Source organism: Nomia melanderi, chromosome 6 (assembly GCF_051020985.1).
Source record: "Nomia melanderi isolate GNS246 chromosome 6, iyNomMela1, whole genome shotgun sequence".
Classification (NCBI taxonomy): domain Eukaryota; kingdom Metazoa; phylum Arthropoda; class Insecta; order Hymenoptera; family Halictidae; genus Nomia; species Nomia melanderi.
Genome location: NC_135004.1, coordinates 15,511,736 through 15,538,538, shown reverse-complemented (window position 1 = coordinate 15,538,538; position 26,803 = coordinate 15,511,736). Strand labels below are relative to the sequence as shown.

Here is a 26,803-nt window from a genome sequence, read left to right as displayed (position 1 = left end):
ACAGTCGCTACAATTGGTATATTTATCCGTTGAAAATGGAAGGAGAGAAATGAACAGGCAGGAAAGTGAATCGCTAATCTGTAATTTGAAAACCAATTCGAACCGATCTTCGAAAGATTGAAGAGAACGATTCGAAGAAATCTATTCCCCTGTGGGATTCCACAAGCGAACATGTCCCACCTCGAAAGCATTCTCGTGTTTTCCAAAATCCACCGTCCGAATCTTCAGTTTGCCTCGAAATGTATCGGAATTTCCCTCGCGATTTTCAATGTCTCTTTCTTGGATCACGTCGAGCGGATTTCAAGGGAAGACGGTCGCGAAGCCGTGGCGATTTTACTTTAATAAAACCCGATATCGTCCCGACTGAATAGACGATGCGCATGCATATTAAGCGGTGGCTTAAGGGCTGATTTTTAAGATCGTCCTTCGTTCTTTGCGTCGCGAGTCATTGTTCTTGCAAAAATGGAAATTCGCCGGCACAGATCCCGCCCGAGTGTTCAACCGTCGACTGCGCGGATTATAAGAAGATGGCCGTTTAATTCCTCTGTTGCAATTGAACTTTGACTTTCGACGCTGGAAAAATGTCCTTCAGGATGCATTCATGCTTCGAAAACACTTTCCTATGAGTCGCATCCTTTTTCTCCCGAATCGTATCGTTGGACCATAGTAAAAGAAATGGTACCAGTAGTACCATTTTAGTGGTTGTTGATTGTACAAGTAATTTTAATACTGGTAAATAGTACTTTTTAACACGTTGAATGCCATGGGGGTCACCAGTGACCCCAACCAAATCAAATTACTATGATACTATGATTGTTCTATAGAAACCCCAATAGTACAACTATTAAGACTTCAATTGGTTTGCAATTTAATTTTTTTATTGCTAAATTATTTTCTTCGGTACCTTTTCAGAGAAGCATCCGTTAACTGTTCGATAACTGGGAAAAATGTAATTAGGAATCAGTCATTTTGACCCATCCGGTAGTTGGAGTAACATTGAGGTCTTCCGTAGTTCACGCCTGATCCTTTTATTCGGGTAGAGTTCGCTAGTGCGATAGGCTGTGTTCGACGGTGTCGGTATTTCAGAATGGTAGACCGAAAATTACATCGCAGAAATTATTTGTACGAGCTCGAAGCATTTGTATTTTGACCTTATTAGAGTGTGATGCCATAGAATTCGATAATGATGCGAAATAATGTGTACATTGCAAACGTTATTTGGTGAGTACAATATGGAGAACATTCAAAATGGACTCCATGAACAGGATCGTAATTCGAATTTGTAAGCTTACCGTTCTGACTTCTTTTTTATCGAAGCAATTACTCGGTGAACATGCTCTCGTCCATTGTTGCACCATGGATCGTTTTACTATTATATTATACGTTATCAAGTAATTTAGTCAACTAATTCCGTTACTATCGAATTGCTCAGAAGATTGAGTGTGTGCAGGAGAACCCGCGGGAACACACTTGACTCTTTAATACTAACAAACTACGAAATCGTATGAACTATTTAGATTACTTTAACAGATACTTAACGTGAATCACTAAAGTCAATTTCAGTTATTGTGTTTAGCACTTTTTCGTGTTTCTTCTACGTTTTTTAAACAAAAGTATCAACGCGTTCAGTCGTTGAAGCGTCACACTCGAAACTAAAGTTTGAAACTAAGAGAATACTACACTAGCGCTATGGTTAAACTAGCGCCGCCTGTGTTCGATTTTTCGAACTTAAACAGACACAGCCTATAAGAACTTCAGATAGGTGCATGCGTTATCTTCAAAGTGATTATATGAAATTGTAACAGTTGAAGGGCTCTTGAATTTAATATAAAAACTTATTTCTATTTTACTATTTGTGCTGTGAGAAAAGTAGTGATAAAAAGAAATGGCAACGACTTCTTATAATAACGAAGGTAACATTATTTCTATTCATCTTGAGGTTTACATTATGTTTCTGAGGTACTTGTCAAAACTACCAAGGTTAGGATATTTTGTGTTCGCCCTTAAAAGATTGTTATAATGATATAATTATTATTGATCGTTGTATTCTGATGACGTTTCACATTCCTTGCAAGTTAGTACTTTTTTTAATTATGTGTTAGTGTCAAAGTGTAATTACACATTGAAACAAAGTGTGTACTGAAGAACATTATTAAACAATAATTTTTTTTATTAATTTTACTGAGTTTGAGTAGTAAAAACAATATAGGAAATGTGATATGCTGAGTATAAAGTGTCCTTCCTTGGTAATGGTAGGGTTGAAGTTTAAGTTTATACAACTGAGAAATTTGCATTCTCTTATGCAAGGTGTGGTTAAGAAAAAATGTCCTTACATGGAAAAATGTTATCGAAAAAATCCAATTCACTTTAACGAGATGTCTCATCCACATTGTGAGTAATATTTATTTATTTTGTGCCATCTAGTAACCATGATTCGGATTTTGTAAACAGGAAAGTGGATACTTTGTTTCAGTGGAGAAACTTTTAATAAACCAGTTGCAAGGAGAAATAAATGTACCTGAAAATCTTGATTTTGAATGTTCTAATCGATCACTTTTAATAGACCAATTAAAAGTATTACAAATGGTATTAAGAAAACAAAACAATAACAGCAATAGTAGCAATCAATCTGCTACTAAAGACCCAACAACTACAAATAAAAATCAGTTGAGTCAGACTTTAAAAGAAAAAGTAGAGAAACATAAACAAACAATGAGTCAGAGAAGGGATAACAAGTTGAAAGAAATGGATGATAAAGCAGAAGCACTTTTTAAATCTTCCTCTGACAATGATGAAAGTTCCTTAGATATTAATAAAATTAATGTAATGAAGAAAGAATTACATAATCTTAATGTAGCAGAGGAGAAAATTCAACAAGATGAGTGTTCTCAGGGAAAAAAAAGACATAGTGGTAGTTCTAGTAATGATCACACTGAAAACAAAAGATCTAAGCTAAATCATGATGATAATATTGAACAACATAATCAAAGCTCAAATAAAATTTCAGAAAGTACTCATAATTCTAATTCTTCTAATGGCACATCTTTAATGGATGCTTTTCAACAATGTAAATCAGCAAAATCTAGAGATGAACTCAGAGAGAAAGCTATTAGAATGATGAAACAACAGGGTCTCAAAGTATCAGTGGTTGAACCTGGAAACTTTGCCCTCAAGTATGCACTTTCAGCGCCTTATCATCTATTTTTTACAAGAGTACAGAATTCAAAAGAAACATATGATCAACAGTTTTCAATAACATTTCCTGAAATCCTAGATAATAGTTTGGGAGAAATTGTCTCCAGCTTACAAATTAATTTTATGGTTGATGTTGGGTGGTTGTGTTTACAATATCTGCTGGCTGGTCAGCGTACGGATATGTTAATTTTATTTGGAGAAAGGGTAGATGAAGAAAAAGTAGGGTTGAACATTACTATGAGACCTGTGCAAATGCCAACCAAGTTTGGTTGTCATCACACCAAAGTCATGATTCTAAAGTACAAAGATGATGGTATAAGAGTTGTAGTGTCTACTGCAAATTTGTATTCAGATGACTGGGAGAACAGAACCCAAGGGTGTGTAAAATAATTGTCAATGCGATTTTATATTCGTTTGTTCTATTTTGTTTGTTCTATTTTGTCCTCACCAGACTGTGGATATCACCACATCTTCCACCGCTATCAAAATCCGCAAATTCTGCCGATGGAGAATCACCAACAGGTTTCAAGAAAGATTTCGAGCGGTACCTGCATACCTACAGAGAACCAACTTTAACAGAATGGATCTCTATTGTCCGTAGAGCGGACTTCTCATCGGTGAATGTATTTTTCCTGGGTTCCGTACCAGGAAGTCACAAGAACCAGGAAGCTGATATGTGGGGACACAAGAAGTTAGCCGCTGTCCTTTCTAAACACGCTACATTACCGCCGGATGCCCCACAGTGGCCAATTGTTGCTCAGAGCTCCAGTATTGGGAGCTTAGGCCCCAACTATGAAAGTTGGCTTCTAAAGGAGATAATACCCACAATGTCTAGGGAGACAGCAAAGGGCCTGAAGAGTCATCCGAATTTTCAATTCATTTATCCTTCAATAATGAACTATAAAGAAAGTTTTGATGGTCGAGTTGGATCGTGTTGCTTACCCTATAGCCTTCAAACACATTCTAAGCAAACGTGGCTTGAATCCTATTTATAGTAAGCCAATATTTTTTTGTTCATACTGCATTTATTCTAAATAGAAATTATTCGATTTAAATAACGGTGACGTAATATTTTATACATTTTATATGTCTAACAATATCTTTAGTCAGTGGAAGGCTTCGCACACAAGAAGAGACAAAGCCATGCCTCACATTAAATCGTACACGAGATTCTCACCCGACATGAAGAAAATCCCGTGGTTCGTACTCAGCAGCGCTAATTTAAGTAAAGCCGCTTGGGGTACATTTAGAAATTCACAGTACATTATGAACTGTGAAGTTGGAGTTATATTTATTCCAAAATTTATTGTACGTGAAAATAGTAATCACTCTTAGTTAGCATAAAATGGGAAAAGAAACATAGACCACTATTTTTGTAGACTGGATCAACAACATTCCCGGTTCAAGAGGAAGAAGCGGGAATACCTGTATTTCCTATTCCATACGATATACCTCTAACAAAGTACAAATCCGATGATAAACCATTCGTTACGGAATTCTTCAGTGGCCGTGACTAAAAGGATGGCGCTTAAAGGCTGTACAAAGTGTACAGAATCTATACCATGTTGTGTGTTCGAAAACGTATTATGCAACGTGTTTTGTACAAATGAATTTTTTTAATAAACAGTAAGTTTTTAAAATAGTATTCAATGTTACTCGAACAGTCAGTTACATGGCAGAAATAAATTAATTCCGTTCAGACAATCTTTACAGAGGACTGCGTTAATAACTTCCGTTTACGATTTCTACGGACACGGTTGTAATATTTTATGATATTATTATAATGCATCTTTACTAGAAAATAGGTATCAAAACATTGTGTGTGAAATTAAATGCACCACAGTAGCGCTCTGATGACAGCAACGTCCTCTGTTGATCAATTCTGGAATCAGTAACACCGCAATAGACGCTTATCATCGTTGTATAATATCACTGTGCTGTGAAGATTGTCAGTGATAATAATAACAAGTGATTTACGGTTTTCATGTGTAATTTTGTCGAAATTATATGAGAGAAGAAAGTGACAAGTTTTTGTAATACCGATGGTAAGACTTGTTTAGTTAATCCAAAGGTAAAAGTTTAATTTTAACCAAAAAAATTTTCTCCAATTTGGGAAAATAATATTAAAAAATTCTAGTCAATTCAATTAAATGTCATATCCACATTGTAAATAATGTTTGTTTATTTTACGTTCCATTGAAACTACTACTAGCTCTTGGTAAATAAAAAAAGCGGGTCTCTTGATTCAGTGAAGAAAATCATAATAAATCACTTATAAGAAGAAATAATTTAACTGAATGATCTAGTCTTTGATTGTTTTGGTTAGACACCTTTAATGGATTAATAGAATTGAGAAAACAAACGATGACAACAAAATAGCATGCAGTCAACTATAGTAGATAAAAGAGAAGGATAGCCAGTAATAAATCAAAATAAAGATAATCAGTTTAGAAAAATGGATAATAAAGCAGAAACACTTTTTAAGTTTGCTTGTAATGATGATAAAAGCAGTTCAGACACTAATAAAGTGAATGTAATGGAGGAGAAATTAAATACTATTAAGTTAACAGAAGAAATATTACAGGAAGATAAATCCTGTCAGATAAAAGGAGGTGACAATAATAGTTTTACTGATGATGGCAGTGAAAAGAAAAAGTCAGCTGTTGATGAAGGTGTGGCAGAGGGTAATCAAGGTTCAAATAAAACTGCGGATGATGCTCATAGTTCTACCTCCTCAGAAAGAAAATCCTTAATGGAGTCTTATCAAAAATGTAAATCAACAATATCTAGGGAAAAATTTAGAGCACATATAATTGCTATAATGAAAAAGAATGGTAAAGAAGTGGTTGAGCCAGGAAACTTTGCAGCAAAATATGCTCTTGCAGCACCATATCACATATTCTTTCCGAGAATAGAGGACTCAAAGGAAACCTATGATCAACAGTTTTCAATAACATTTCCTGAAATCTTAGACAAAAGCTTAGGAGAAATTGTCTGTAGCTTACAAATCAACTTTATGCTAGATGTTGACTGGTTGTGCTTACAATACGTGTTGGCTGGCCAGTGTGCAGATATGTTAGTTCTGTATGGTACGAGATTGGATGAGGAAAAAGTGAGCTCAAATATGAAGATTATACTTGTGGAGAAGTTATCTGAGTTCACTTGTCATCACACGAAGATCATGATCTTGAAGTATATAGATGGGGGTATACGAATTGTAGTGTCTACAGCAAACTTGTATCTTGATGACTGGGAGAATAGAACGCAAGGGTGTGTGAAATCATTTTCAAAGTGTCTATATGTTGATTTGCTTGCTTCAAACAGATGACCTTGACAGACAAATTCTATTTTGTTTTGACCAGTCTTTGGATATCGCCGCATCTTCCGCCGCTGGCAGATTCTGCAGTTTGGAGTGCTGGAGAATCTCCAACACATTTCAAAAAAGATTTACTGGATTATCTGCATGCATACCGCTTGAAGGATTTGAAAGATTGGATTTCCATCGTTCGTAAAGCCGACTTCTCGGCGGTGAATGTATTTTTCCTGGCTTCTGTTCCTGGACAGCACATGCACCGCGCTTCCAACTTATGGGGACATAGGAAGTTAGCCACTATTCTTTCTAAATATATTACCTTACCTCCGGATGCTCCACAATGGCCAATTGTTGCTCAGAGCTCTAGCGTCGGAGTTTTTGGTCCTAATTATAAAAGTTGGGTTTTTAAAGACTTCGTACGTTCGGCGTCGGCAGAGGTGAACAAAGGTACGAAGGGTTATCCAGACTTCAAGTACATTTTCCCTACACGTAAAAGTTTTCTACAAAGTTTTGATTTCCCAACTGGAAGTACTTGTCTGAATTACCCCAGGGAAAGACATGCTCAACAAGAATGGCTAGAATCCTACCTATAGTAAGTAAACCTTTAAAATCTTCACTGTTGCATTCAGAGTATCCCGTAATTGTTGGTACCGTCGATACAGTTAATCGGGAATTAGATGCTTCACTGTTTCCATCAACTCCTCGAAAACGTGGCCTGACACAGGAAAATTGTATCCTATGCTTCCGATTCGTTTCGTTTCCTTTTTATTCGAAACCCCTCGTTTTCCGATTAGACCGTCAATTGCTGGACGCATCTTGTATTATTTTCATATATCGAACAACGTTCTTAGCGAGTGGAAGGCTTCGCGCGAGGCGAAAGACAAAGCTATGCCTCACATCAAATCGTACACGAGATTCTCGCCGGATTGGAAGAGAATCCCTTGGTTCGTCCTTACCAGCGCCAATCTGAGTAAAGCCGCGTGGGGGAATTTCCGAAGTTCATATTTCGTTGGGAACTATGAAGCTGGAGTCGTATTCGTTCCACAATTTGTTGTGCGTAAGAATGTGATCACCCTTCATTAGCACGGAATAGAAAAATGAACGTATCGCATGATTTTCGTAGACTGGGTCAACTACGTTTCCGGTTCAAGAGGAAGAGGATGGAGTACCTGTGTTCCCTATTCCGTACGATATTCCTTTAACGAAATACGAACCTGGTGATAAGCCAGCCTACTACGAGCTCGACGATATTGACGATATTGTACTTCATGTGAATACTGTACCTGACTGATCTTCTGCATTTTAAGGCAGCATTGTGCAAATCGTACTGAACAAGTATAATATTATGAATAGTTGAGGGAAAGAATTCATTTCAAATATATTTTTGCTACGTTATTAAAAGAGTGATCTTATTTCCTCGATGATTACTAATCCTACACGAGTGATATATTTTTATAAACATTATACTCTAATATTTTTAATAAATCTAGCATTGTAACGAACGAATTAGTCACACTTTCTGGAATCGTGCAGATAAGATTCCTCGTTAGGGGAGTCCTAGAGCAGAAGTACACTTAATTACATCGATAAGACAAAGATTTTTACAGACGTGCAAGTACCAATAGCTAACTATACGCATGATTTTAAGTCAGATACGTTGTGCACGGGGTGCCTTGACAGGAATATCTATTTGGTGTGCCGAATAAACACTGTGGGAACAATAGAATGGCTTTTAAATCTTGTAAGCATCATTGACTAATTTTAACTGTGTCGCTTTCTTTTCACGTGTAACTTGATGGTACAAATTGGTCTTTATCCGTTTCACTATCGCTCGGTGAAAAAGAAACGTTACTACGTGCTTCCTGGAGCGACACTGTAACCGGCTATAAAAATCGTTAACGATAACACAGACGCTTACTGTTATCGCGGCAGTTCAAGCGAAAGCATCGATACGTTTCAAATGGCGCAATTTCATCGGACAGTGTCTGTTAGGGCACCCGTACACGTTTAAACATGCGGTGAACGTAGCAAGTTGCATGTTGCACTGAAACAACAACGCTGTAGCTGTGTTTGCTTCGCTGGACGTTTGTAATTTTAACAGTAGAACTATCAGACGGGTCGAACTTGACCCATTCCGAAATGTTCACTTTGCGAGTATTTAAATCATGAGCTCCTTTCAGAAATTCCACAGAAAAATGATAATTATCGTATAAAGGCCTACATGACATACTCTTAATATTTAATATTAATTATACTTATATTTACTTATTATTTTTCAAGAAACGTATTGCATCCATTAATACCGTGTACTCCGATTTCAGTGAAACAGGCCGTTTCGTGTCTTTATGAATTCCAACAAATTGAGCTTTGGCCACGGACACATCGACATTTCCCCATTATGGCGTGGCTTCGTTGCACGTTTGTTCCGCGGCGATTTCGTGGCTCGCGGGCCACGCGTTTTCCATAAAACATCAGCAGGCGAGCGTTTCTTTCGCGGCGTTTCCTTCGTGCCGTTGGCGCATGCCTCGCCTTCGAACAACGTTTGATGAACCTTGCGCCTCGCTCTTCCTCGCGCGGAACAATAATTGTTCCATGTAAGCCATGAATTCTGAAACAGTAGGGAAGAATAGGGTAAAACGGAACGCCCATGTTTTTCGTGGAGAACGAGCACGTATCGAGCCGGCGCATAGTACAGTCCTAATAAGACCTCGTTATCATTCGTGATCGATTGGAGATGAGCGCGCAAGTATTATCTACGAGGAACTGTGTTCCATTATTCCCTATTCTCCACTTTCCGACACCGTACGAGTCGTTCACACAGCTGTTTCCAGCGTAACACTAAGAATTTAGCTACCTACATGCTTTTTTAACCTTTTAGCTACTAGCCGCGAAGCGTACAAGGTTTGACACGGTATGTATATCGTAAATGTAATGTCACTGTGATTTGAGACTGACAGAATTCTCCACCTTGCAATTATATTGGATTAAACTATAACGTGCACAACTATCGACGGAGAAAGAATTGCGCCGCTGTAAGCATACCATTCGAGAAGACGATACACGCGGAAGCCGCTGTAGTGGCGTACAGTAGCTAAAAGGTTGAAACGAATGATATTCGCAACAGCGCGAGTCCTCAACATGTGCGACTTTGGAAACTATTAGCATAATACTGCGAATGCTGCGTTGAATTTTAAAGCATGTCCGCGTTTGTTCGCGGGTAAATTTAATTTCCTGTAATTTTTACACGCGGCGCGCGGAGCTTTCGCAAGACGAGTCCGCGAGCGAATTAGATCTCTAATTTCCGAGCGTCCTTGCGGCGACGGAGCGGTGAAAGACGAAATTTTCCGTCGACCTCAAGGCACCGTCTCGAGCGAACGGAACGGGTCAATTCGAATGCAAATTTATCGAGAGGACCGCGCCTTTTACAAGCTCGTAAATCGATTCAACGCGATCCGTTCAACGTTAACGCGCCACGTGCTGTTCAAGGAGTATTTTTTCATGAAGATCGATTAATTATATCTCTGTCGGATGTTTGTACGCTGATTTTCGTGGAACGGACGTGAATTTCGGCACACGGCCGTAACAAGTGTTCCATTATTTTCACAACACTTCTGCTTAGTTTGTTTGTCATTCGCTCGCCGCTCTTATCTGTGGGTTTCCACTTGAAAAAAAAGTTATTTAACGTTACTTTCAGTTTGCAAACAAATGTATTTCCGTTTCCGGAGTGTTTGGAGTGTCTGGAGTGTTTCGCGAAACACGTTATCGCCGTTCTGTACGCGGCGGATTAGCGTGTAAGGTCGCCGTTAATTGTTTTAGAGTAATTTCGGCGATGAATATTCATGGATCGTCGAAGCACTTGCGGCTTTAACGATCGACTAATCTTTTTCTTTGTTTTATGTATTAATTTCCATCGATCACGGTACAGGTTAAACGATGCAAGTGTATTCTGATCGACTCGATTTATTCCGCCGTCAATCGAGCTTTCGTGTTTACTGATATTAACCCTTTGCGGACAACCGCCACACATATGCGTTCTGCGTGAACTGTCAATCTGGCTGACGAACTCATATGAGTCGCTCAGAAGCCAATGGCGGTTAATCCTAGGAAACAAATTGAGAAAATTAATGTTTCGACTCCTGAAATTATAAAACATATTCAGGAGCTACGAAAAGAAGGGCTTTCTGACCTGGAAAAAGCTAAGACACAAGTGAATCATTTAACAACTAGAAAGAAGATTATTTATTCCATGAAAATTTAGAGAAATCAGAAGATATCAAAAAGTCGACTTAACCGCAATGACTTCTGAACGACTCGTATGTACTCCACGTAAACACATTGCTGTGGCCGATGAACCCATATATGCGTCCGGCGAATACAGTTGATAGAACCAAAAGAACATTTCATTTATCCTGCGGAGAATCTGTGCGTGTACACGTGTCCAAAATTTGTCATCATGGGGTGCTACGAGCAATAATAACGCGTAGACGGAAACACGCGCTGGCAATTTCAAACTGGTTGACTTCGAACCTTGCAGTCCATAAGGGGTTAACGCGACGATTTATTAATAATTATCGAACAAACCGATGTCTAAGTGTTTATAAATACGGCGTGATTTTTCGATAAATCGAAATATAACGGTCAACCGGCGTGAAGACCAAGGACACACGTGCCGAATTATATTGCAATAATTTGTTTTCACCTGTCGTTCCTTTCTCGACATTTACATATTTAACGTTCGAATAGACACCTTTTTGCAGATTATCGAAGACGGTTTAAACCGACATTTATTTCTGTTTCCGAAGAGTTCGAGGTAATGAAGCAAAAGCTCACCGAAACTTCGAAACTTTCCATCGGAGCTTGTTCCATAACTTCCCTAAAACGTGTACGCACGAACAAATGCGCGAAGGTTCACGGTTTACCAACGTTAATTCCGAAGATCCGATTATCGGCGTAACTAAAGAATTCAAACGAAACACGCTCGAATTAAAGCTTAACACGTTCGCGGCCAACGTTCGCTGCGCTTTACGCCGCGCGTTACGATTTAAAATACAAACACACGTGAAAGTAATCTAATATTCCTCGCGCGAGCTGCAAAATATTGAGCGCCACAAAACAGCGACGCCGGTCACGAACGTGTTAACAACTAGGTTTGCGTTTATCCTACAATGTGCTCGATTATGCTCGGAAACATTGGCGCTCCATTCATACCTTGCGAATTAGAGCTTCGAACATACAGTTAGGATGTAAATTCGTGAAATAGCGCCGATCGAAATCGCATTTACCAAATCATGTTTACACTCGTATCGCGACAAATAATCATATTCGTGAAATTTCAGCTGAAACCGACAGCGTCCCGTCGACCCGTCGCGAAAGGAAGGTAAGTCGGCTCGGCTCGCAGCCGAGGTTCATCCCAGAATTCCTCTAGATGGCTAGACTCGCCCGATACCTCGACGGTTTTCGCAACGCGTCCGGTATCGACTCGGCCATCCCGACAACGCCTACAAACAACAACATCATTCGCCATTAAGACAGACGCCAAGGATTCTGACGTCAACGCGCGGCGAGGCTTCGCCTCCCACCGAGGGGCGACGGACGGCTTCGGAGCGTTGGGTGTCCTCGGCGCAGATGCGATGATTCTGAAAAGGGACGGATCCCGGCGAGGCGCCCCGACGCCGAGGGCGACGACGAACCCGCGGACGCGTCGATCCGTCAGTCCGCGAGGTGTCGTCGACAGGGACGGACGAAAACCGTGAATCTCGGCTCGGTGCGTCGCATGATCCACGCGTGTCCCGTGTGCGAGCATGTGCGGGTGCGTGCTCTGAGGAATCGGCGCAGGGCGCAGGCCGCGCGAGCGTGCGAGCGTGCACGGGTTTCACGGGTAGACGAGCTCGCGTCGAGCGTCTGGCCATCGATTCGCAACCCCCTATCGAGACAGCTTAAAGACCGATCGCCGCGATAAGATTTCTCGATAGCAGAAGCAGCGCTGCTCGAAGGAACTCGAGGGGAGCATCGGCGAGGTGGCGCACTGCGAATCCCGGCTGCGGTCCTCGGGACGATTTTCGAAGCTGGATCACGAACCGCGAACGTGCCGCGCCTGAGGATCGGACTGGGAGAAAGTATCGAAAGTAGGTTCCGGTTGGATTTCGGGAAACCTTGAATCGTTCTTAGACCCGTCCCCGAAGAGTATGTATCTCGTCCCAGCGTCCGACCGTATGAACATCCTCCTGAACGTTCACCGCGTTGCCACGCGAGCGGGAAGACGGTACCGGCGCCGCGAGACGCGCGCGATCTCGTCGATACCTATTTTCGTCACGTCTCTGCATCGGCGACTGATTGCCAGCTGGCAGGAGCGGACGTCGCGGCTGCGTTTAATACGTACTCTCAATATTTGCGGATCGAACCTGTGCGCGGCGGAGTTTCCTGTTGCCTTTCGCCTATTTGGGGAGCCTGCGCGCGCGATTTCCGATATGCCAGTTCTAGCCGCTCGTTTCCGCGGACAGTGCGCCGGGTTCACTGATCAATCGAAGATGCATCGCGGCGCCGATCGTTGTTCCGCGGTGTTCCTCGTCGAGACCACTTGAGAATCTTCCGCGCGCGGACTCCCCCCCGGGAACGCGGCGATTGGCGTTCGTGCGTTCATACGTTGCGGTTTCTCGCGTTTCAGGAGTTCCTCGGGTGTAGTTCGAACCGGGCTGGCTCCACGCTGATCGCGTGGCGATCGTTCCTGCGTTTGGCATGACCCGGCTTGGCCCTACAAAATGAGCGTGCCCGCCGTTCGCCGGTGCAACCGTGAACCTCTGCGATGCTAGCCGAGCGGCGCAGCGCTCCGTCGGCGAGATACGTGCCAGGAAACGCCGTCAGCCCCGACCGCGAATCAATAAAGTGGAGCGCGGCTTCACCGCGGTGGCGAGATTCCAAAGCCTGACCACGCGGATCCTGCTTCTCCTGCCACCGGGGACGGAAACGGAACGCCAACCGCCGACAGGATGATCACCTGCTGGGTGCTGACCGGCGTCTTCGGCGCCATCGTGCTCCTCTACGGCCTAATCGAGATACACTACTTCCTGCGGATGTTCTTCACCGTGTTCTTCGCGCGGTTCTGCAAGAAAAGGGTTCACATACTCGACGAGACCACTGTTTACGGTACGTTGCTGGCTATTAATGATTAACGGGTAAACTTCGGTCAGCGGGTTCAACCTTCGTGTCGACCGAGAGGGTCGCGTTTGTTCGGAACTCTGACGCTGTAGTCTGTCACCGCAGACTTTTTGTTTTCGAGGTATTTATAGAAGTGCCCGGGGAACTCGAGGGCGAAGGAGTTTCCCAAAATTTTCATGGAAACGTGGCAATCCGGTTTTTAACTTCGGTCGCTAGCGTAAGGGTGAACCTTCCGTATTGCGAATTGGGTCGAGGAAAACTCGCGCTTTGGATTCCAGTGAATTACATTTGAATTTCAAGCGTGCCTTCGATGTCATTTGTTTCGCGGAATGGAGGTTTATAAACATCTCACGGAGCTGTCATACGTATTTGACAGTACGGGAGTATTTGAATTCATCACGCTCCTTCCCACCTGTTCGACGTCTGACAAATTTTCATTCACTCTTCCGTCAATTTCCAAGTCAGCGACGAAGCTTTTCCTTCATGGACGCTCTTCGTGCCCTTTGAATGACATTTACGCACTTTGCGGTATAAATAAGGATACGCGAACCTCGCATTAAGTTCGTAAATATCAACCGGATGGTTCTCACGGTTCCCCCGTTCAATTTCTAGAGTCTAGAATTCACGCGTCGAAGTTACTACCTCCCGCGAGAAACATCCGCCCGCCTCCCGCGACGAGCGCGCAAAAGCTTTTTAAACCGTACTCCATTCTCGAGCACCTATTCACCGTGCGACTCGCGAGAACCCGCTGTCGTACGTCGGGGAACATAGAAAGAAAAACAAGATTTGTTGGACAGCGTAATTATGCGCGGCGTATCCGTTCGCACCTTGGAACGCGGCTGTTATTCCCCGGAGACGAGACGAATAATCGCAGGCGGAGCGCCTCTTTGTCTGATAGCTAGCGCGCGTTTGAGGACACCGGGTAACGTAGAATTACCCGCGCCGCGTAATCGAATCCGGTGTGTGACTAAGAACCCGCCTAGGATTCCGTGAAAATGCGTCCCGCTCGCCTCCTGATTGTCACGTAAGCTCGGAATCCTTACACCTCGCCGACTTATCGCGGTCCGGTTCCATCGCGGAACCTTGACCTACCGTGCGCGAATCAGTCGGCCGGCCGGCGAGCCCGTGTCACAAATCCGCGTGAGTATTGATTCTAGAACGGTGACGCGCCGCCCGCGACGAAATCTCCTGCGAGAACTAGACCAAACTGGCCCGCCGGAAACGTAAACAAAGCGAGATTTTGCGGGACCGGGGCCTCTTCCGGCCGACCGGCTCGTGTTAACGTCCACTCGCGCTGAAACGCTTACGGCAGGCATCTCACGTCTCTGCCATCTGCGAGCTAAGGCCGAACGAGCCGCTCCGCAGGCCGAGTCGATTCAGTGGACTGCGAATTTTTCGAGACCTTAATGGCGAAGGGTTTCACCGACGCTTACCTTCTTGTGCTTAAAGTTTCCTTAATAAAGAATTAACACTGACATCCACTTTGAAATCGACGATGGACGACGAAAGGTGTTTTTTGATAATTGATTCTTGGGGAATTCGATGAAGATTTCTTAGTTTCAGAATAAAATGTATTTATTTATAATACTGCCATTGCTGTCATTTGCATCTATATCGGACGACTAGACGGCATTTACATCGAGTTTGTTAGTAGTAATTGTAACAATGTTGCCAATAGTAATAACAATCTTGTACAGCTGTTTCAATGTTACGAAATGACAGAGACTGTTTTGTATACAGCGTGATATTAAATTGATTTCAGAAGCCAGAGCGATTAGATTCTATAGCTTAGCGCGACGAGGACGAGCCGAGCTTCAGCGAACGTCGCGTCTTCTTCCGTCGGTGTTCTTCGTTAGACGTTTCGACTAATAATAAAAATGTATCCGAAAAGCAAACAGCAGTCGCTGCCCCTTGCTCCCGCGTGCAGTTTCGGTTTGCCGGTGGCAGGGGGAGACGCGAGGGGCGATGTAGTACGTGTTTGTTACGCCGCGCGCGACTGGCACGAGGAATAATAAATCCTCCGGCACCGCTTAGTATGCCGGAATATTCAGCCGAATGGCTGATCTTTTATTTATCAGTCCTTGCGACGGACGAGGAAACCGATCGCTCCCTCGTCATTTGTTCGCCGATTTCGCGGGGAAGCACCGGCCTGCAGCTTCCATTCGATTCGGCCGCGTCGCCGAAGGGACACCCGGGATTCCCATCGATCTATCGAAGTTGCGCAAGTGTTCCGCGATGGGACACGGTTACGTGACCGTTAGGTGGCACACGCCTGCCGCTAATTCCCTCGATTCCGACCGAAAACGCTGTGCGAGTCTCGTAATTGCCTCAGGGCTTTTAGCTTCTGACGTCCGACGATTGCGCACTGCGCAGTCCTCGGAAACTGGGTGGGAAATTGAGCAGGAACTCTAGGAAAAGCCATCAGGCTAATCACCAGCAATTTCTCTGAATACGTAATTAGTCCTTAAATTTCTTTAACTGGCTATATCCTCGTTAAAGTAACGACGAGTCTTTAGTACGAGTCTCGAATGCAAGAAACTGTTTCAGACACCGTAGAGTCTAAGGATGTATTTTGAATCGTTGACGGTAGCTACCGAAAGCTTAATTTCTCCAGCATTAACTAACTGTGCTTATTAAAGTAACAGCGAGTCTTCGGTGCGAGTCTTGAACGCAAGAAACTTCGAACACTCGAGTTGAAGGAAGTATTTTAAATACCTGCCGGCAGCTTCCGGAAGCTTAATTTCTCCAGCGTTAACTCCGCTGCGCCCTTAAGATAATTACAGTAACATTTTATAGATTGCAAAACAGTGGGCGTTCCGTGAAGTTCACATTGACCCAAATGGCTCTTCCCAGCAATCAAGTTAACTTCCGATCCACTGTTTTAATCGGATTAGAAGGAAACGCGGTAAAGGCTTTGACGAGAGCCACGCGCTTCGCGTCGCTCGGTACTTCGGCTTTAATTGTATGTGACCCAAATGGCGCACGATGGTTAAACGAACGCGGTCTACGAAGGAAAGGCCTCGCAGGGAAATGTATGTCCAATTCGCGGCTCGGGGTCCTTGGGAGAAATCTATGGTAATAAATTCCACGTGTGCGTTCTGTGCTATACTAACATTTGATTTTCATAGGTATCTGCACCACCACCGACGTGGACACGCTTCTCTATCACATGAACAACGCGAGGTACCTCCGCGAGCTGGACTTCGCGCGAGCGGACTTCTACGAGAGGACGAGCCTGTACCGCGAGATCTGCTCGCAAGGGTCGGGGGTCGTGCAGGGGGCAGCGACCATTCGGTACCGTCGGTTCGTCAAGCCGCTGTCTATCTTTAAGATAACGTCCAAGGTATGAACGCCACGCGTCAGAGCCTCGTTGCGTTTGCTCAAAATATTATTCCATCGAACACGGACAACTGATTTCCATGAACAAGTGGAACGATTGTCATTCAGACCAAGCATTTCGCTGACAGTAATTCATTCAGCTGGTTATCCTGGACAAACATTCTTCAAATCGATTTGATTAGTACTCGATAGCGTCGAATATCATTAGCACTCGCAACGTCCGATGCCAGAAACCTGTGGAACAGCTTCTATACCGCCACTTGGCACTCCACGAGCGGCTGAATCCTTTACGAACCTCATCGATCGACGCTGGAATCAAAACAATCCGACGAGAGGTTCTAACGTGGCCCACGAGTGGTTCGATCATTCTCGCAAACACTTCGTCTTCGAAAGCGGAAGACGGATTCGCGTCGGAAACTTCGATGTTCTCCCGACACGCGTTCGGACACGTGGATACAGGACTCGGAATTAGTTACGGCACACACCGTGCCGCCGCTAATGACTTAGTCACCTTCCGTTTGTCTCCAGTCGATTGTCACGAGAATTCCCTGTGACTTTTACTGTTGCATCGGAAGATGATTATCTCCGTCGCCGGCGCGCTGGGGAATTATCAACATTTAGTTTCGATAATTTCTCGGAAAACCGATGAAGCCTGCGCCCCTTCCGCTCGCGGCTTGTGTGGACAGCGTTTTAGCGAGGGCGACGAGCGGGCGAGAAGTGCGCGAGCAAACGAAGGCTTTGTTCCTCGACGTGCCAATTGGAGGAACAAACGGTGGTATTTCCTATTGACCGGTTGCATAAAACCGCGTCAAAATATTGAGATATGTAACACTCGCGGAAGAACTTTGAAAAGTGAGAATGTCGTCGATTATGTCACATTTCGCGAGAACGTTGTATCTTTGGTTCGTAACGCAAGGGACAAACGGGAAACTGTTAGACGTTACTTTGCGTACCTACTTTTACAACCTACATCTGTTTTTCATGCAGTTTATCAACTTATAAAAATTCATTTCTTCGGTATGAGTATATCTCTTCTCGGGCAGAATTGCTCAGCTTCAAGTATAACAGTTTTTACTAAATATTGTTTTACATAAGATGTTTCAATTTGTATAATAATTCAGGAATACAGGCGCAGAATTCTGTTCGTTTTGCTTGCAGATAAAATCTGATCTTTTGCTCTGTTCGGGGCGAATGCCTCGCGCCGAAACCGATTTCCGGCTTCGAATGACAGATCCGACCGGCGATTACAGTTTCGTATGCACAAAGCGAGCGCGTGACGCATCTCGGACGATGCATTCTATCCATCTTAGCGATCAATTTGATGGCCGTGTACACGGAATATGAAATCGTAGACAATCAGACGGTTTGTCGTAAAACGAAGATTTAATTGTTCTATTCCTCGGTCGGGTGTCTCGTGCTTTTTATGGAACCGGCTGGAAGATATTGCGCGACCGTATTTCCTCGAGCAGTCATTAATATTATTTGCGAATCATTGTCGCAGGAAATGGCTTCTTTCTAAGGAATATTTTGCATGTGTCGTTGCGACATGATTTATTGACAGTTCGACAGGATCGAAAGACTTAGTGTGACTACTTTGTTATTCCTCGGAAGGTTGTTTGAATTCTTTATCCATCGTCGTGTTTTTACAGGATTTTTCTATGTTCTTATTAAGTTTGTTTATACTTCATCGTATCTTTCACTTACCTTTAACATTCTCAGCGTAATCCTCGACTGCACTTCGTTTTTACAGTGCATTGTATAAATCAGTGAATATAGCTTGGTGCTTACGATGCTCGCTTGTGCGACAGGAATAATAAGAATAATAACTGTCGTGAAAACAAGAGACGTTGATAATAATGCCAATTATAGTACTGATAGTAAGTATTGCATCACACTGATTGGCGTGGACGCTAAAAATACTCGGAAATGTGTGCAAGATGAAGTTCCCTTTAACAGGTTTCCACGATAATACTAACATAAACCAAAGAAAAAATCTATGTGCAGTCAATAAGAGGATATAACGATTTGCATGTGTCTAGCTGAGTTGATTAAGAATCAGACAATTAGTTGCATTAAAGATTGAACGATAGATTGAATTGAAGGTTCGTTAAACTGGGTCAATCAATAGAATTAAACATTGGAACATTAAGAACTGACGAACCTGGACGATTCATTTCATTAAAAATCTAATGATCAACTTAATTCAATCTCGGCATTAACATAATTTCTTAATTGATTCGAATCATTCTCCTCTTTCAGATAATATATTGGGACGAGAGGTCGGTGTTCATGGAGCACAGGTTCATCACCCCTAACGACGGTTTCATCCGGGCGATCGCGATTTGCAGGCAAAGACTGTTGGATTGTAGCGCCGAGGCTGTGATCGGATCCCTCATGGAACGAGGAGTGAAACAGACCGGTAACGTGGAGGCAGGCGTCACTCAGGTACACTCCATTCCGAACGAAAGATTTCTGATTGTGTCTGATCATTTCGTAACCAACGTCGTATTTCGCGCAATCCGCGCAACACCACGGTATCGTGGAACCTAATTACGAGACTCGCCATTCGAAATGGTCATAAGGAATTCGGTGATCCAGCGGAACATTTAGAAAGTTCTATCACGAAACAAGATTAGATACGCACGAAATGATCTGATACTGGAGAAACCACTTTCGTCGTTCACAAGTCGGTGACCAACTCCGCATTCCGAAGACTCCCAAACTTCAATGTCGAAACACTTGATCAACACATCTGTAATGGAACTGATTGTGTCGATATATTGATGGAAATGATTGCCAATATATCTATATTGATGGAAACATAGCAAACATCTACGTAAACATTTGAATTATATTAATGGAAATGTTACCGGATATAGAATATTTCAAAATTTCCATGTTTCCACCCACATACGTTCCATTCGAATCGAACGGCACACATATAACACACGTTCGCTTCTCAAGATTCCTAAAATTGATTTAAAATTAATTATTCATTCAATATTGTTTCACTTTCAAATACTTCTGTGCGTCAATGTACGCAGTGTCCTCGAATTGTCCTGCTCCTCGCGTCCTAATAAGAGTTGATCACTTCGCCAAGTGAATGGCTGATTTATTAATGGCTGATATTAAAATTGATCGCATATATTACCGCACGCATATACCGCAGATGCCGCACGTCAGGCCGGAGATGCCGCCGGAAGTCGCCAGGTGGCTAGAGAGCAATGAAATCTCGTCGGCGTTGCTCCGCCAGGCCGCTGCGGTGACGACCAATTGCTGACAAAGGGAGGATACGCCTTCCACCACGAATGGCGTCGTTTCCGCTTCCGTCTACGCAACCACGACAGTATAAAGGTCGAACGTGTTCGACGAACTCGCCGGGCGCACCGGTCTCTTCGGATTGTTCACGGGTCAGCTTCGGGTTCAACCGTTTCAAGGCGACAGGACACGAGTGATCGTTACGCTTAAAAGCTTTTACAGGCCGTGATCTTGATCGCGCTCTTGTAGATCGTTGCGAAACGATCGGACGCGAACGTGTACACGGTGTCAAAGAAAGTACCTTCTGATCTATGGGAAACAAGATGCACGTATACAGGGTGTCCCGCGGTAGATGTTGCGAGCCTGTGTTCACGAATCCATCGACCCCTGAATTCTAGCGTAATATCGAGCTTAGGATAAAGTTCTCGATCGAACTCGACGAATCATTCCTCGAAGTCGACACTTGATTCTCCTGTTATCGACTCTTTGCTCTCGACGATGTTTCTCGTTATAAATAGTCGTCACTGATGAAGCATCGATGATACTATTTGCAACTAACGCAAGAAAGTGTCCTGCGCTGACGAAGGAACTTAATTATTTTATTTCATACGTCGATACGTTACAGAAAGTTCAATATAGAATTTTGAATTTGACGATTCTATTGCGTTGCATCGAATGGAGACTGATAGTCGCTCATTGAGCGCAAGGGTTAATACTTAACACTTGGTCAACCGCGATAATCTTCAATTATGAACAATTCCACTTCGAAACTCGTTAAGTAACAAACGAAGTAAACAATTAGAAAGACACCGCGTTTCTAATTGTAATGGATCAAACCTCCCCGTTCGGTTGACCAAGTGCTTAACCCTTCGCACACGTAACATCGCTTCCGAGGCGACAGTTTAAATATAAATATTCGATAATTTACACGTGGAACGTAACATATTAAAATCTCCGAGCGCAAAGGGTTGATAGTTGCGGTACACGTAGAAACACGCCGGTAGAATCCCCGTCCCCTCCAGTTATCCGCAAAACAAGTCGCGCGGCATTTAAGAGAAAAAGATTTTCCAGCGACCAGCGGTCTCAGCGAAGGTTACACAAATGTACATAAACGCGTCGCAATTTATAAAAAGCCTGTTTGTACGGTGCAGTTTAAAAAAGACGATTACGTACAGCAGGGTTTAAAAAAGGCGATCGCGTCGACGTCAATGCGTTCGTGAGTATTGGCTCGTAACGCGTTTGGTTATATACCCTGTGTATAGATATATATCTATGTACATGTATATATTATATATATATACATACATATATATGTGTACACATATATACAGAAAGAGAAAGAGTACAAAAAGAGAGATAGACGAGAAACTATTTTGCTAGGCGACGCGATGACGTGGTTTCCGGCCGTGGGTTCGCCTCCCCGCGATAAACGGCGGAGAAATGCGTGTTCGAGCGGTTCGGTGTTTCAATAGAATCCCGATCACGGGACTACGTAAGTACTTACATAGTATATACACAAAAAGGCTGCCACGGTGACTTCAAAGAAGACTCCACCGAGGTCGAGGATAGAGCGCTACTGTAAAAACGGAGCTTCCAAAGCTTGGTGGATCGGCTCCGCCGGATGTTCTTCGTTGACGATCGTTGTCGATCGAGGTTCCGCGCGACCCACGTTATTTACAATCTTTTTTATCGTTGATCACCCGAGCCCGGCGTCGACGGAACGATCGTTTCGGAAGCGAGGTCGAATCGCGCGGTACGCCATTTGCAGGACAAACGGGAATCGTAATAATCTATTTTACGAGCCGATGCCGAGAACAGAGGCGTTTATATTTCTACAATGCACTCGACGTGCCTTCACGCGGATCGTGACTGCGAATCGCATTCCAGGCGGTTCGGGACGTAAACGTTTTCATTCCTTTTCTTTCTCCGTTCACCTCGCCGGTTTCGGCGTCTTTCCGGGGAACAGGAGCTGCGCGCGCACTTACAATCGATTCTTCAAGTTGTACGAGGTCTCCATCGCCTGCGCCGGTTTCCGGGCGAACCGCGTGGAAAAGTCTCTCCTCCTACCGAATGTTTCGACTTGAAAGCCGCATCTCGTAGTTCGGTCATTTATGTAGGCGCGGGCTTAGCCAGCCCCGACAGCTCTAGCATTGTGCACGTACGTATGCGGAGACGTTATTATACTTCTAGATAATAATAATTGTCACTGTGTCAAGATAATATTGTGTTGATAATCATGTCATCGACATACCACTGTCCAGAGAAAGAAACAAAATAAATATACTTTAGATGGTTGACGAGTCCTCCGTCGCATCAAGTTCTTCATCAGCCCGCCTCGGTGTTCCATTGATTTTTAACGATAGGCTTAAGTTTCTTTTGTTGTTTCTTTAGCACGGTTTTGTCTATTGCTCGTAGAAGCATCGGTGTTCGTTCGTTTGCATCCTGGAAATTAGGGATTTAAGAGTAGATCGTTAAAACGCGTACTCGCGTGATTGCATCGATTGAAACGACGTAAACGTTTGCCAAGTGGCGTTTATAGAAATCCATGCGCGTCAAATCGACGCGTTCCGCAAATCTAGTGTTAAGTTTATACGTTAACGGATTTATTGCACTCGTATATAATTCCTGAAGATATTAGGTTACGTTCCAAGACCAGTTATAACTGACATTAAGAAATCGATTGAAAACAGATTATCTTCTTTCTCGTTCCTTTTCCAAGATTACTAACTTTTCACGAATGTTTCCTATCTCTCGCGAATCGAAGCCGCCGCCGCACTGCAACAATCGAAAACCTACTTTACAGGGAACGAAAGACTGTTTACATCAACCACCCGTCGACTGCATCTCATATTTTCATTTCGTGTCACGCAATGATACTCACGCGCTCCGTTGCTAAAACAAAAAGCTTTATTTACCCAATGACGTGACACTCGGTCGTCCATTTTACCGCTTCGCCGATAACACGCATCCATCGTTTCTTCGCAATAAGCTTTTAATCGTCCAACGTTCAACGCGGCATCAAACTAATTACGCACGTGTCACGTCGAACGTAATATCCGACGGAATCAACGGAAAATTAATAAACAAACGTGAGGAACATTGTTGACAGTCGACCAGAAGGAATGGGACTTGTGTCACGTGCGCGATGACCTAGTACTTTGACCGTTGAAAACGCAACGAACGTGTACCGTTGGTTGATTAAAATAGAGGTTCGTCTCGCGAGGAACCGGTTGCGTCTTCCTGTAGTAAGGAGCGAGCCGGCTGTTTGGAATTTCACCGTGGCCGCTCGCAGTCTTCCGTGAACTGTGGCACAGTGACGTCCGCGCGCCGGCAGCTCGCTCTATTTCCCTGCGCCGTCTTGTCCTTAGAAAACAGCCTCAGAAAAATGGTCTGCGCTTGTGCCCTGACGATCTTGCTCATCCTCTACATACTGTTCGACGTCAACTACTTCCTCAGATGTGCGTTCACGGTCCTCAGCGGTCGACTGCTCCGGAAAAAGAACAACAGCATCTTCGACGTCACTACTACTTATGGTAAATACCGTTTTTACGTCTGATGTGCTTGTAGAATTGTTCAATTTATTGTTATATTACTTCTGATGTTGTTTCGTTGTTCGAGGAAAATGTCTTGTATTGTTGCTGTAGCTGGACTCGAAACCCAGAATTATCGATGTCAAATAGAATTGTGTATTTTAAAGAGTTTAATTGTGTAAGTTTCAAGAAATTAGATGTGAAATTAGGTGTTTGGTAAACAAACAAGGTTTCCATGGGGAATAAACTGGACTCTGGTTTCACGGTTCTCGCAGCAGTATAAAATATGTTCGTCGGTGCACTTGAATTTTTATAAACATTCGAAGTTAGTTCTTTTAGGACGATAGGAGTATTGTCTAAGACAAACAGTTCTTCGTATTTCTTCATCTGTTTCCGTTTACTTCCGGGTATTTTTATTCAATATTTAGCGAATTGCAAGTTACAAGTCTCGTTTGAGTAAAATCATCGTATGTATATTGTTGTAGATAGTTGCGAGTGTTGAACGCAAATTTAATTATTATGTAGATCGTTGCGTGTTAACGCTTTCCCTATTGTTTCGGTTCGTAATTAGCTTACGCATGTTTTATTAATGAATCTGTTATAAAAGTCAAATATTCATGCGTGTAAAGTAATATTTTGATTTAATCGGTGTGCATTGAACAATGTTTGTGTATGTCAAGTTCAATGTATGTCATTAACAGTGAGCTTGATTTCATATTAAAAGTATTGGTTAATCAAAACTCATTAAGATATTTCTGTATTGTTTATATCAATCTTAATTATATCGCTAATGAAAGCTGTTTTGATAATGCATATATATCATACACTTTATGTTACATAATTTATACAGTGCAAATACTTAGCGACACTCGTGGAGTCATTCTTGTTTCATATTCATGCATTCTACGAATACATTGAACTCTAACACACGTGATCCCAATGCCTTCAAATTTACACTTCAGATACTCTAATTCACCGCTCAGACAGCTGTCGCATTAATGTTTCATTAGTTACATCGACTTACAATACAAAGAGGACGTTTACATTTAAATAGACGATAACGAACAGCCGAAGAAACTATCAACAGTGAGTTCAATAGAATGAAATTTAATAACCAATAAACTGATAATACTGATCAAACTGTACAAACTGATAAAGTAAAAAAGAATAAAACTGAATATAAACATTGACTTTTAGCTCATACCGATCTAAGCAGCATGAAGATGCCTTTGACATTTCGATTAACACTTCAATCCTTGACATTCGCGTACTTCCGTTTGCATTTACAGATAATTAATTAATGCACCTTGTATCATCCGAGAATTTATAGTTTCTACGTGGATACACTTGAAATTACGGATTCGCAAAATCGACCGAATGCTTGTTCGATAAGCGACAGCTTGACTCGACGCTTCCTCAGCGTATCAACGTACCGGATAACAATTCCAAAGTCGACAAACAAGATAGCCATTCGATGTGAATCAGTTTCCAAAACGGTCTACCGTTTAACAATTGAACGAACCCGTGTGAAATGTTGCACGTAAGCTAGCGCCGCATAGTCACCAGTGTTTCCTGCGTTTGAAATTCTACTATTGACGTCAATTGACCTGCCGACGTCATCTATCTATTGTATTCAATTATCTTCATTCTGCAGATTCACTTGTCTCACATAAATTAAAAATATTTACGAAGGTCGTATCGATTCCTGTCGTTCGAACGTGACTTACAACGGAAGTTTAATAACAAAGTTTCTCAGTTGTAATCGTCGCACCGTGTTTATATAATATTTCATAAGCTGAATAATCATTCCGCAGGAATATGCAGCACTCAAGACGTCGATCTCGTCCTGAAGCACATGAACAACGCGCGTTACCTTCGTGAATTAGACTTCGCGCGGTTCTATTTCTGGGATTCCGTTGGACTTTATGGAGAAATTAGCAAAAGAGGCGGGGGCGTGGTGCAAGGTGCGATGTCGACCCGATACAGGCGAGCCATTCCTCTTCTAACGCCTTACAAGATCACCACGAAGGTATTACCAATAGCTTTTACCTTCGATTAACTTCCAGTTTCGTTTATTCATTTATCTAGGTACCTTCACAATTAATTTTGCTCTAATATACGCGAAAAGATGATTTGAATTATAGTTGTATAGCTTTTGGAAATTATAATAGTATAATTATCTGTATCATTGTTTAAGAATGATATACTTTTTCGTATAATCTTTAAAAATTCTGGATGCATAGTTTTTGTATATTTTTCTAAAGCTACACCAGTATAAATTTTAGTTAGTACAAAAAATTGTAGTCGCATAGTTTGTGTGATTCTTTCGAAACAATGGTACAGTTCATTCTATAATTTCCTTTTCAATTGTATAGTTTATTGTATAATTCTTATGAATCACAGTTTGAAATTATTATTCCACATAAATTATATTTATGTCTGTTCGTATATCTCAGTAGACTATTTACTCAGTTAATGGCTTAACTGACATTAGATTATCGAACCTTAAATGTCAATCTCATGCGTCATTCTGTTAACATTAAGTTACAAGGTTTTTCCACGATTTCGTCGCACCAGGCAACGTGTGTTCACGCGCAAACCGGTTGCAATGTTACAGATGATTTATTGGGACGAAAAGAATCTGTACTTGGAGCACCAATTCATCAGTTTGACCGACGGTTTCATCAGGGCAGTCGGTCTCAGCAAACAGACGACCTTTGGCCTCAAGGTCCCTCTGGGTGACGTTATCAAGGAGCTGGAGCCGGAAGCTAAGTTGCCAGAGGTCACGAAAGAGCTGCAATTGTGGATGGATTCCATGGAGCAGTCCTCCCAGAAGTTGAAGAAACGTGACTGAAAATGATCTAGGAACTTTGTTAGTTCCCAGGATAATTCGGTGTATTTATATTTCTATTAAAAAGTATTTGATTCGATGATCAAAGTACTTGTCTTTCTTCAACGAAACGAAATACCAAAGAATAGTTTCTGTTTTACTAAGTCTCTGTTCGACTCGATC

General features: G+C 42.6%; 5 protein-coding genes and 1 long non-coding RNA gene across 15 annotated transcripts in view; 4 read left to right on the top strand and 2 right to left on the bottom strand.

Moving 5' to 3' along the window:
- Positions 1-1,377, bottom strand: part of Trpgamma (Transient receptor potential cation channel gamma) — a 208,840-nt gene extending 207,463 nt beyond the window's left edge. The window contains exon 1 of the mRNA XM_076368223.1: positions 1,293-1,377. The gene's annotated coding sequence lies outside the window, so the exon portion shown is untranslated. The remainder of the gene's footprint in view (positions 1-1,292) is intronic.
- Positions 1,378-1,743: 366 nt separating this feature from the next.
- gkt (tyrosyl-DNA phosphodiesterase glaikit) lies at positions 1,744-4,840 on the top strand. Of its 2 annotated transcripts, XM_031983931.2 has the most exons (6): positions 1,744-1,913; positions 2,308-2,391; positions 2,474-3,572; positions 3,647-4,189; positions 4,302-4,503; positions 4,575-4,840. In XM_031983931.2, the coding sequence occupies exons 1-6, from the start codon at positions 1,886-1,888 to the stop codon at positions 4,710-4,712; spliced, it is 2,094 nt and encodes a 697-aa protein (XP_031839791.1). In that variant the 5' UTR covers positions 1,744-1,885; the 3' UTR covers positions 4,713-4,840. The 2 variants fall into 2 exon arrangements, with proteins under 2 accessions (XP_031839791.1, XP_031839792.1); XM_031983932.2 differs by lacking the exon at positions 2,308-2,391 and having other exon boundaries at positions 1,754-1,913; positions 2,425-3,572.
- A 153-nt stretch (positions 4,841-4,993) lies between these two features.
- LOC116430168 (tyrosyl-DNA phosphodiesterase 1-like) lies at positions 4,994-7,946 on the top strand. Of its 5 annotated transcripts, none has more exons than XM_031983937.2 (5): positions 4,994-5,240; positions 5,839-6,465; positions 6,558-7,100; positions 7,360-7,561; positions 7,632-7,946. In XM_031983937.2, exons 2-5 carry the CDS (start codon positions 5,948-5,950, stop codon positions 7,797-7,799), a joined length of 1,431 nt encoding a protein of 476 aa, XP_031839797.1. In that variant the 5' UTR covers positions 4,994-5,240; positions 5,839-5,947; the 3' UTR covers positions 7,800-7,946. The 5 variants fall into 5 exon arrangements, with proteins under 5 accessions (XP_031839797.1, XP_031839796.2, XP_031839794.2 ...); XM_031983936.2 differs by having other exon boundaries at positions 5,780-6,465; XM_031983934.2 differs by having other exon boundaries at positions 5,522-6,465.
- Positions 7,947-12,697: 4,751 nt separating this feature from the next.
- On the top strand, positions 12,698-22,563 carry LOC116430170 (protein THEM6). Of its 3 annotated transcripts, none has more exons than XM_031983938.2 (5): positions 13,822-14,687; positions 16,460-16,695; positions 16,792-17,006; positions 19,262-19,447; positions 20,172-22,563. In XM_031983938.2, the coding sequence occupies exons 1-5, from the start codon at positions 14,659-14,661 to the stop codon at positions 20,280-20,282; spliced, it is 777 nt and encodes a 258-aa protein (XP_031839798.1). In that variant the 5' UTR covers positions 13,822-14,658; the 3' UTR covers positions 20,283-22,563. The 3 variants fall into 3 exon arrangements, with proteins under 3 accessions (XP_031839800.1, XP_031839798.1, XP_031839799.1); XM_031983939.2 differs by lacking the exon at positions 13,822-14,687 and adding an exon at positions 14,899-16,116 and having other exon boundaries at positions 16,211-16,695; XM_031983940.2 differs by lacking the exons at positions 13,822-14,687; positions 16,460-16,695 and adding an exon at positions 12,698-13,651.
- LOC116430175 (uncharacterized) lies at positions 19,441-25,605 on the bottom strand. Of its 3 annotated transcripts, XR_004235668.2 has the most exons (5): positions 24,995-25,605; positions 23,176-24,385; positions 22,545-23,035; positions 20,025-22,446; positions 19,441-19,970 (listed from the first exon to the last, which is right to left on the bottom strand). It is a non-coding gene; the product is annotated as an uncharacterized LOC116430175 (long non-coding RNA). The 3 variants fall into 3 exon arrangements; XR_012998761.1 differs by lacking the exon at positions 19,441-19,970 and having other exon boundaries at positions 22,302-22,446; positions 23,142-24,385; XR_004235667.2 differs by lacking the exon at positions 19,441-19,970 and having other exon boundaries at positions 22,316-22,466.
- Positions 23,646-26,728, top strand: LOC116430173 (protein THEM6). Its single transcript, XM_031983946.2, has 3 exons — positions 23,646-23,793; positions 25,605-25,819; positions 26,408-26,728. The coding sequence occupies exons 1-3, from the start codon at positions 23,646-23,648 to the stop codon at positions 26,642-26,644; spliced, it is 600 nt and encodes a 199-aa protein (XP_031839806.1). The 3' UTR covers positions 26,645-26,728.
- Positions 26,729-26,803: the final 75 nt, after the last annotated feature.

What these genes read in the sequence shown, in the direction of transcription:
- gkt (XM_031983931.2), top strand. Translation starts at nt 1,886, where the DNA reads ATGGCAACGACTTCTTATAATAACGAAG. An exon ending in GACTTCTTATAATAACGAAG is followed by an intron (nt 1,914 to 2,307) that starts GTAACATTATTT and finishes CTCTTATGCAAG; the next exon opens with GTGTGGTTAAGAAAAAATGT. An exon ending in CGAGATGTCTCATCCACATT is followed by an intron (nt 2,392 to 2,473) that starts GTGAGTAATATT and finishes ACTTTGTTTCAG; the next exon opens with TGGAGAAACTTTTAATAAAC.
- LOC116430168 (XM_031983934.2), top strand. Translation starts at nt 5,651, where the DNA reads ATGGATAATAAAGCAGAAACACTTTTTAAGTTTGCTTGTAATGATGAT. An exon ending in TGGGAGAATAGAACGCAAGG is followed by an intron (nt 6,466 to 6,557) that starts GTGTGTGAAATC and finishes TGTTTTGACCAG; the next exon opens with TCTTTGGATATCGCCGCATC. An exon ending in TGGCTAGAATCCTACCTATA is followed by an intron (nt 7,101 to 7,359) that starts GTAAGTAAACCT and finishes CAACGTTCTTAG; the next exon opens with CGAGTGGAAGGCTTCGCGCG.
- LOC116430170 (XM_031983938.2), top strand. Translation starts at nt 14,659, where the DNA reads ATGCGTCCCGCTCGCCTCCTGATTGTCAC. An exon ending in GCTCGCCTCCTGATTGTCAC is followed by an intron (nt 14,688 to 16,459) that starts GTAAGCTCGGAA and finishes AACATTTTATAG; the next exon opens with ATTGCAAAACAGTGGGCGTT. An exon ending in GAAAGGCCTCGCAGGGAAAT is followed by an intron (nt 16,696 to 16,791) that starts GTATGTCCAATT and finishes TGATTTTCATAG; the next exon opens with GTATCTGCACCACCACCGAC.
- LOC116430173 (XM_031983946.2), top strand. Translation starts at nt 23,646, where the DNA reads ATGGTCTGCGCTTGTGCCCTGACGATCTTGCTCATCCTCTACATACTG. An exon ending in CGACGTCACTACTACTTATG is followed by an intron (nt 23,794 to 25,604) that starts GTAAATACCGTT and finishes ATCATTCCGCAG; the next exon opens with GAATATGCAGCACTCAAGAC. An exon ending in CTTACAAGATCACCACGAAG is followed by an intron (nt 25,820 to 26,407) that starts GTATTACCAATA and finishes GCAATGTTACAG; the next exon opens with ATGATTTATTGGGACGAAAA.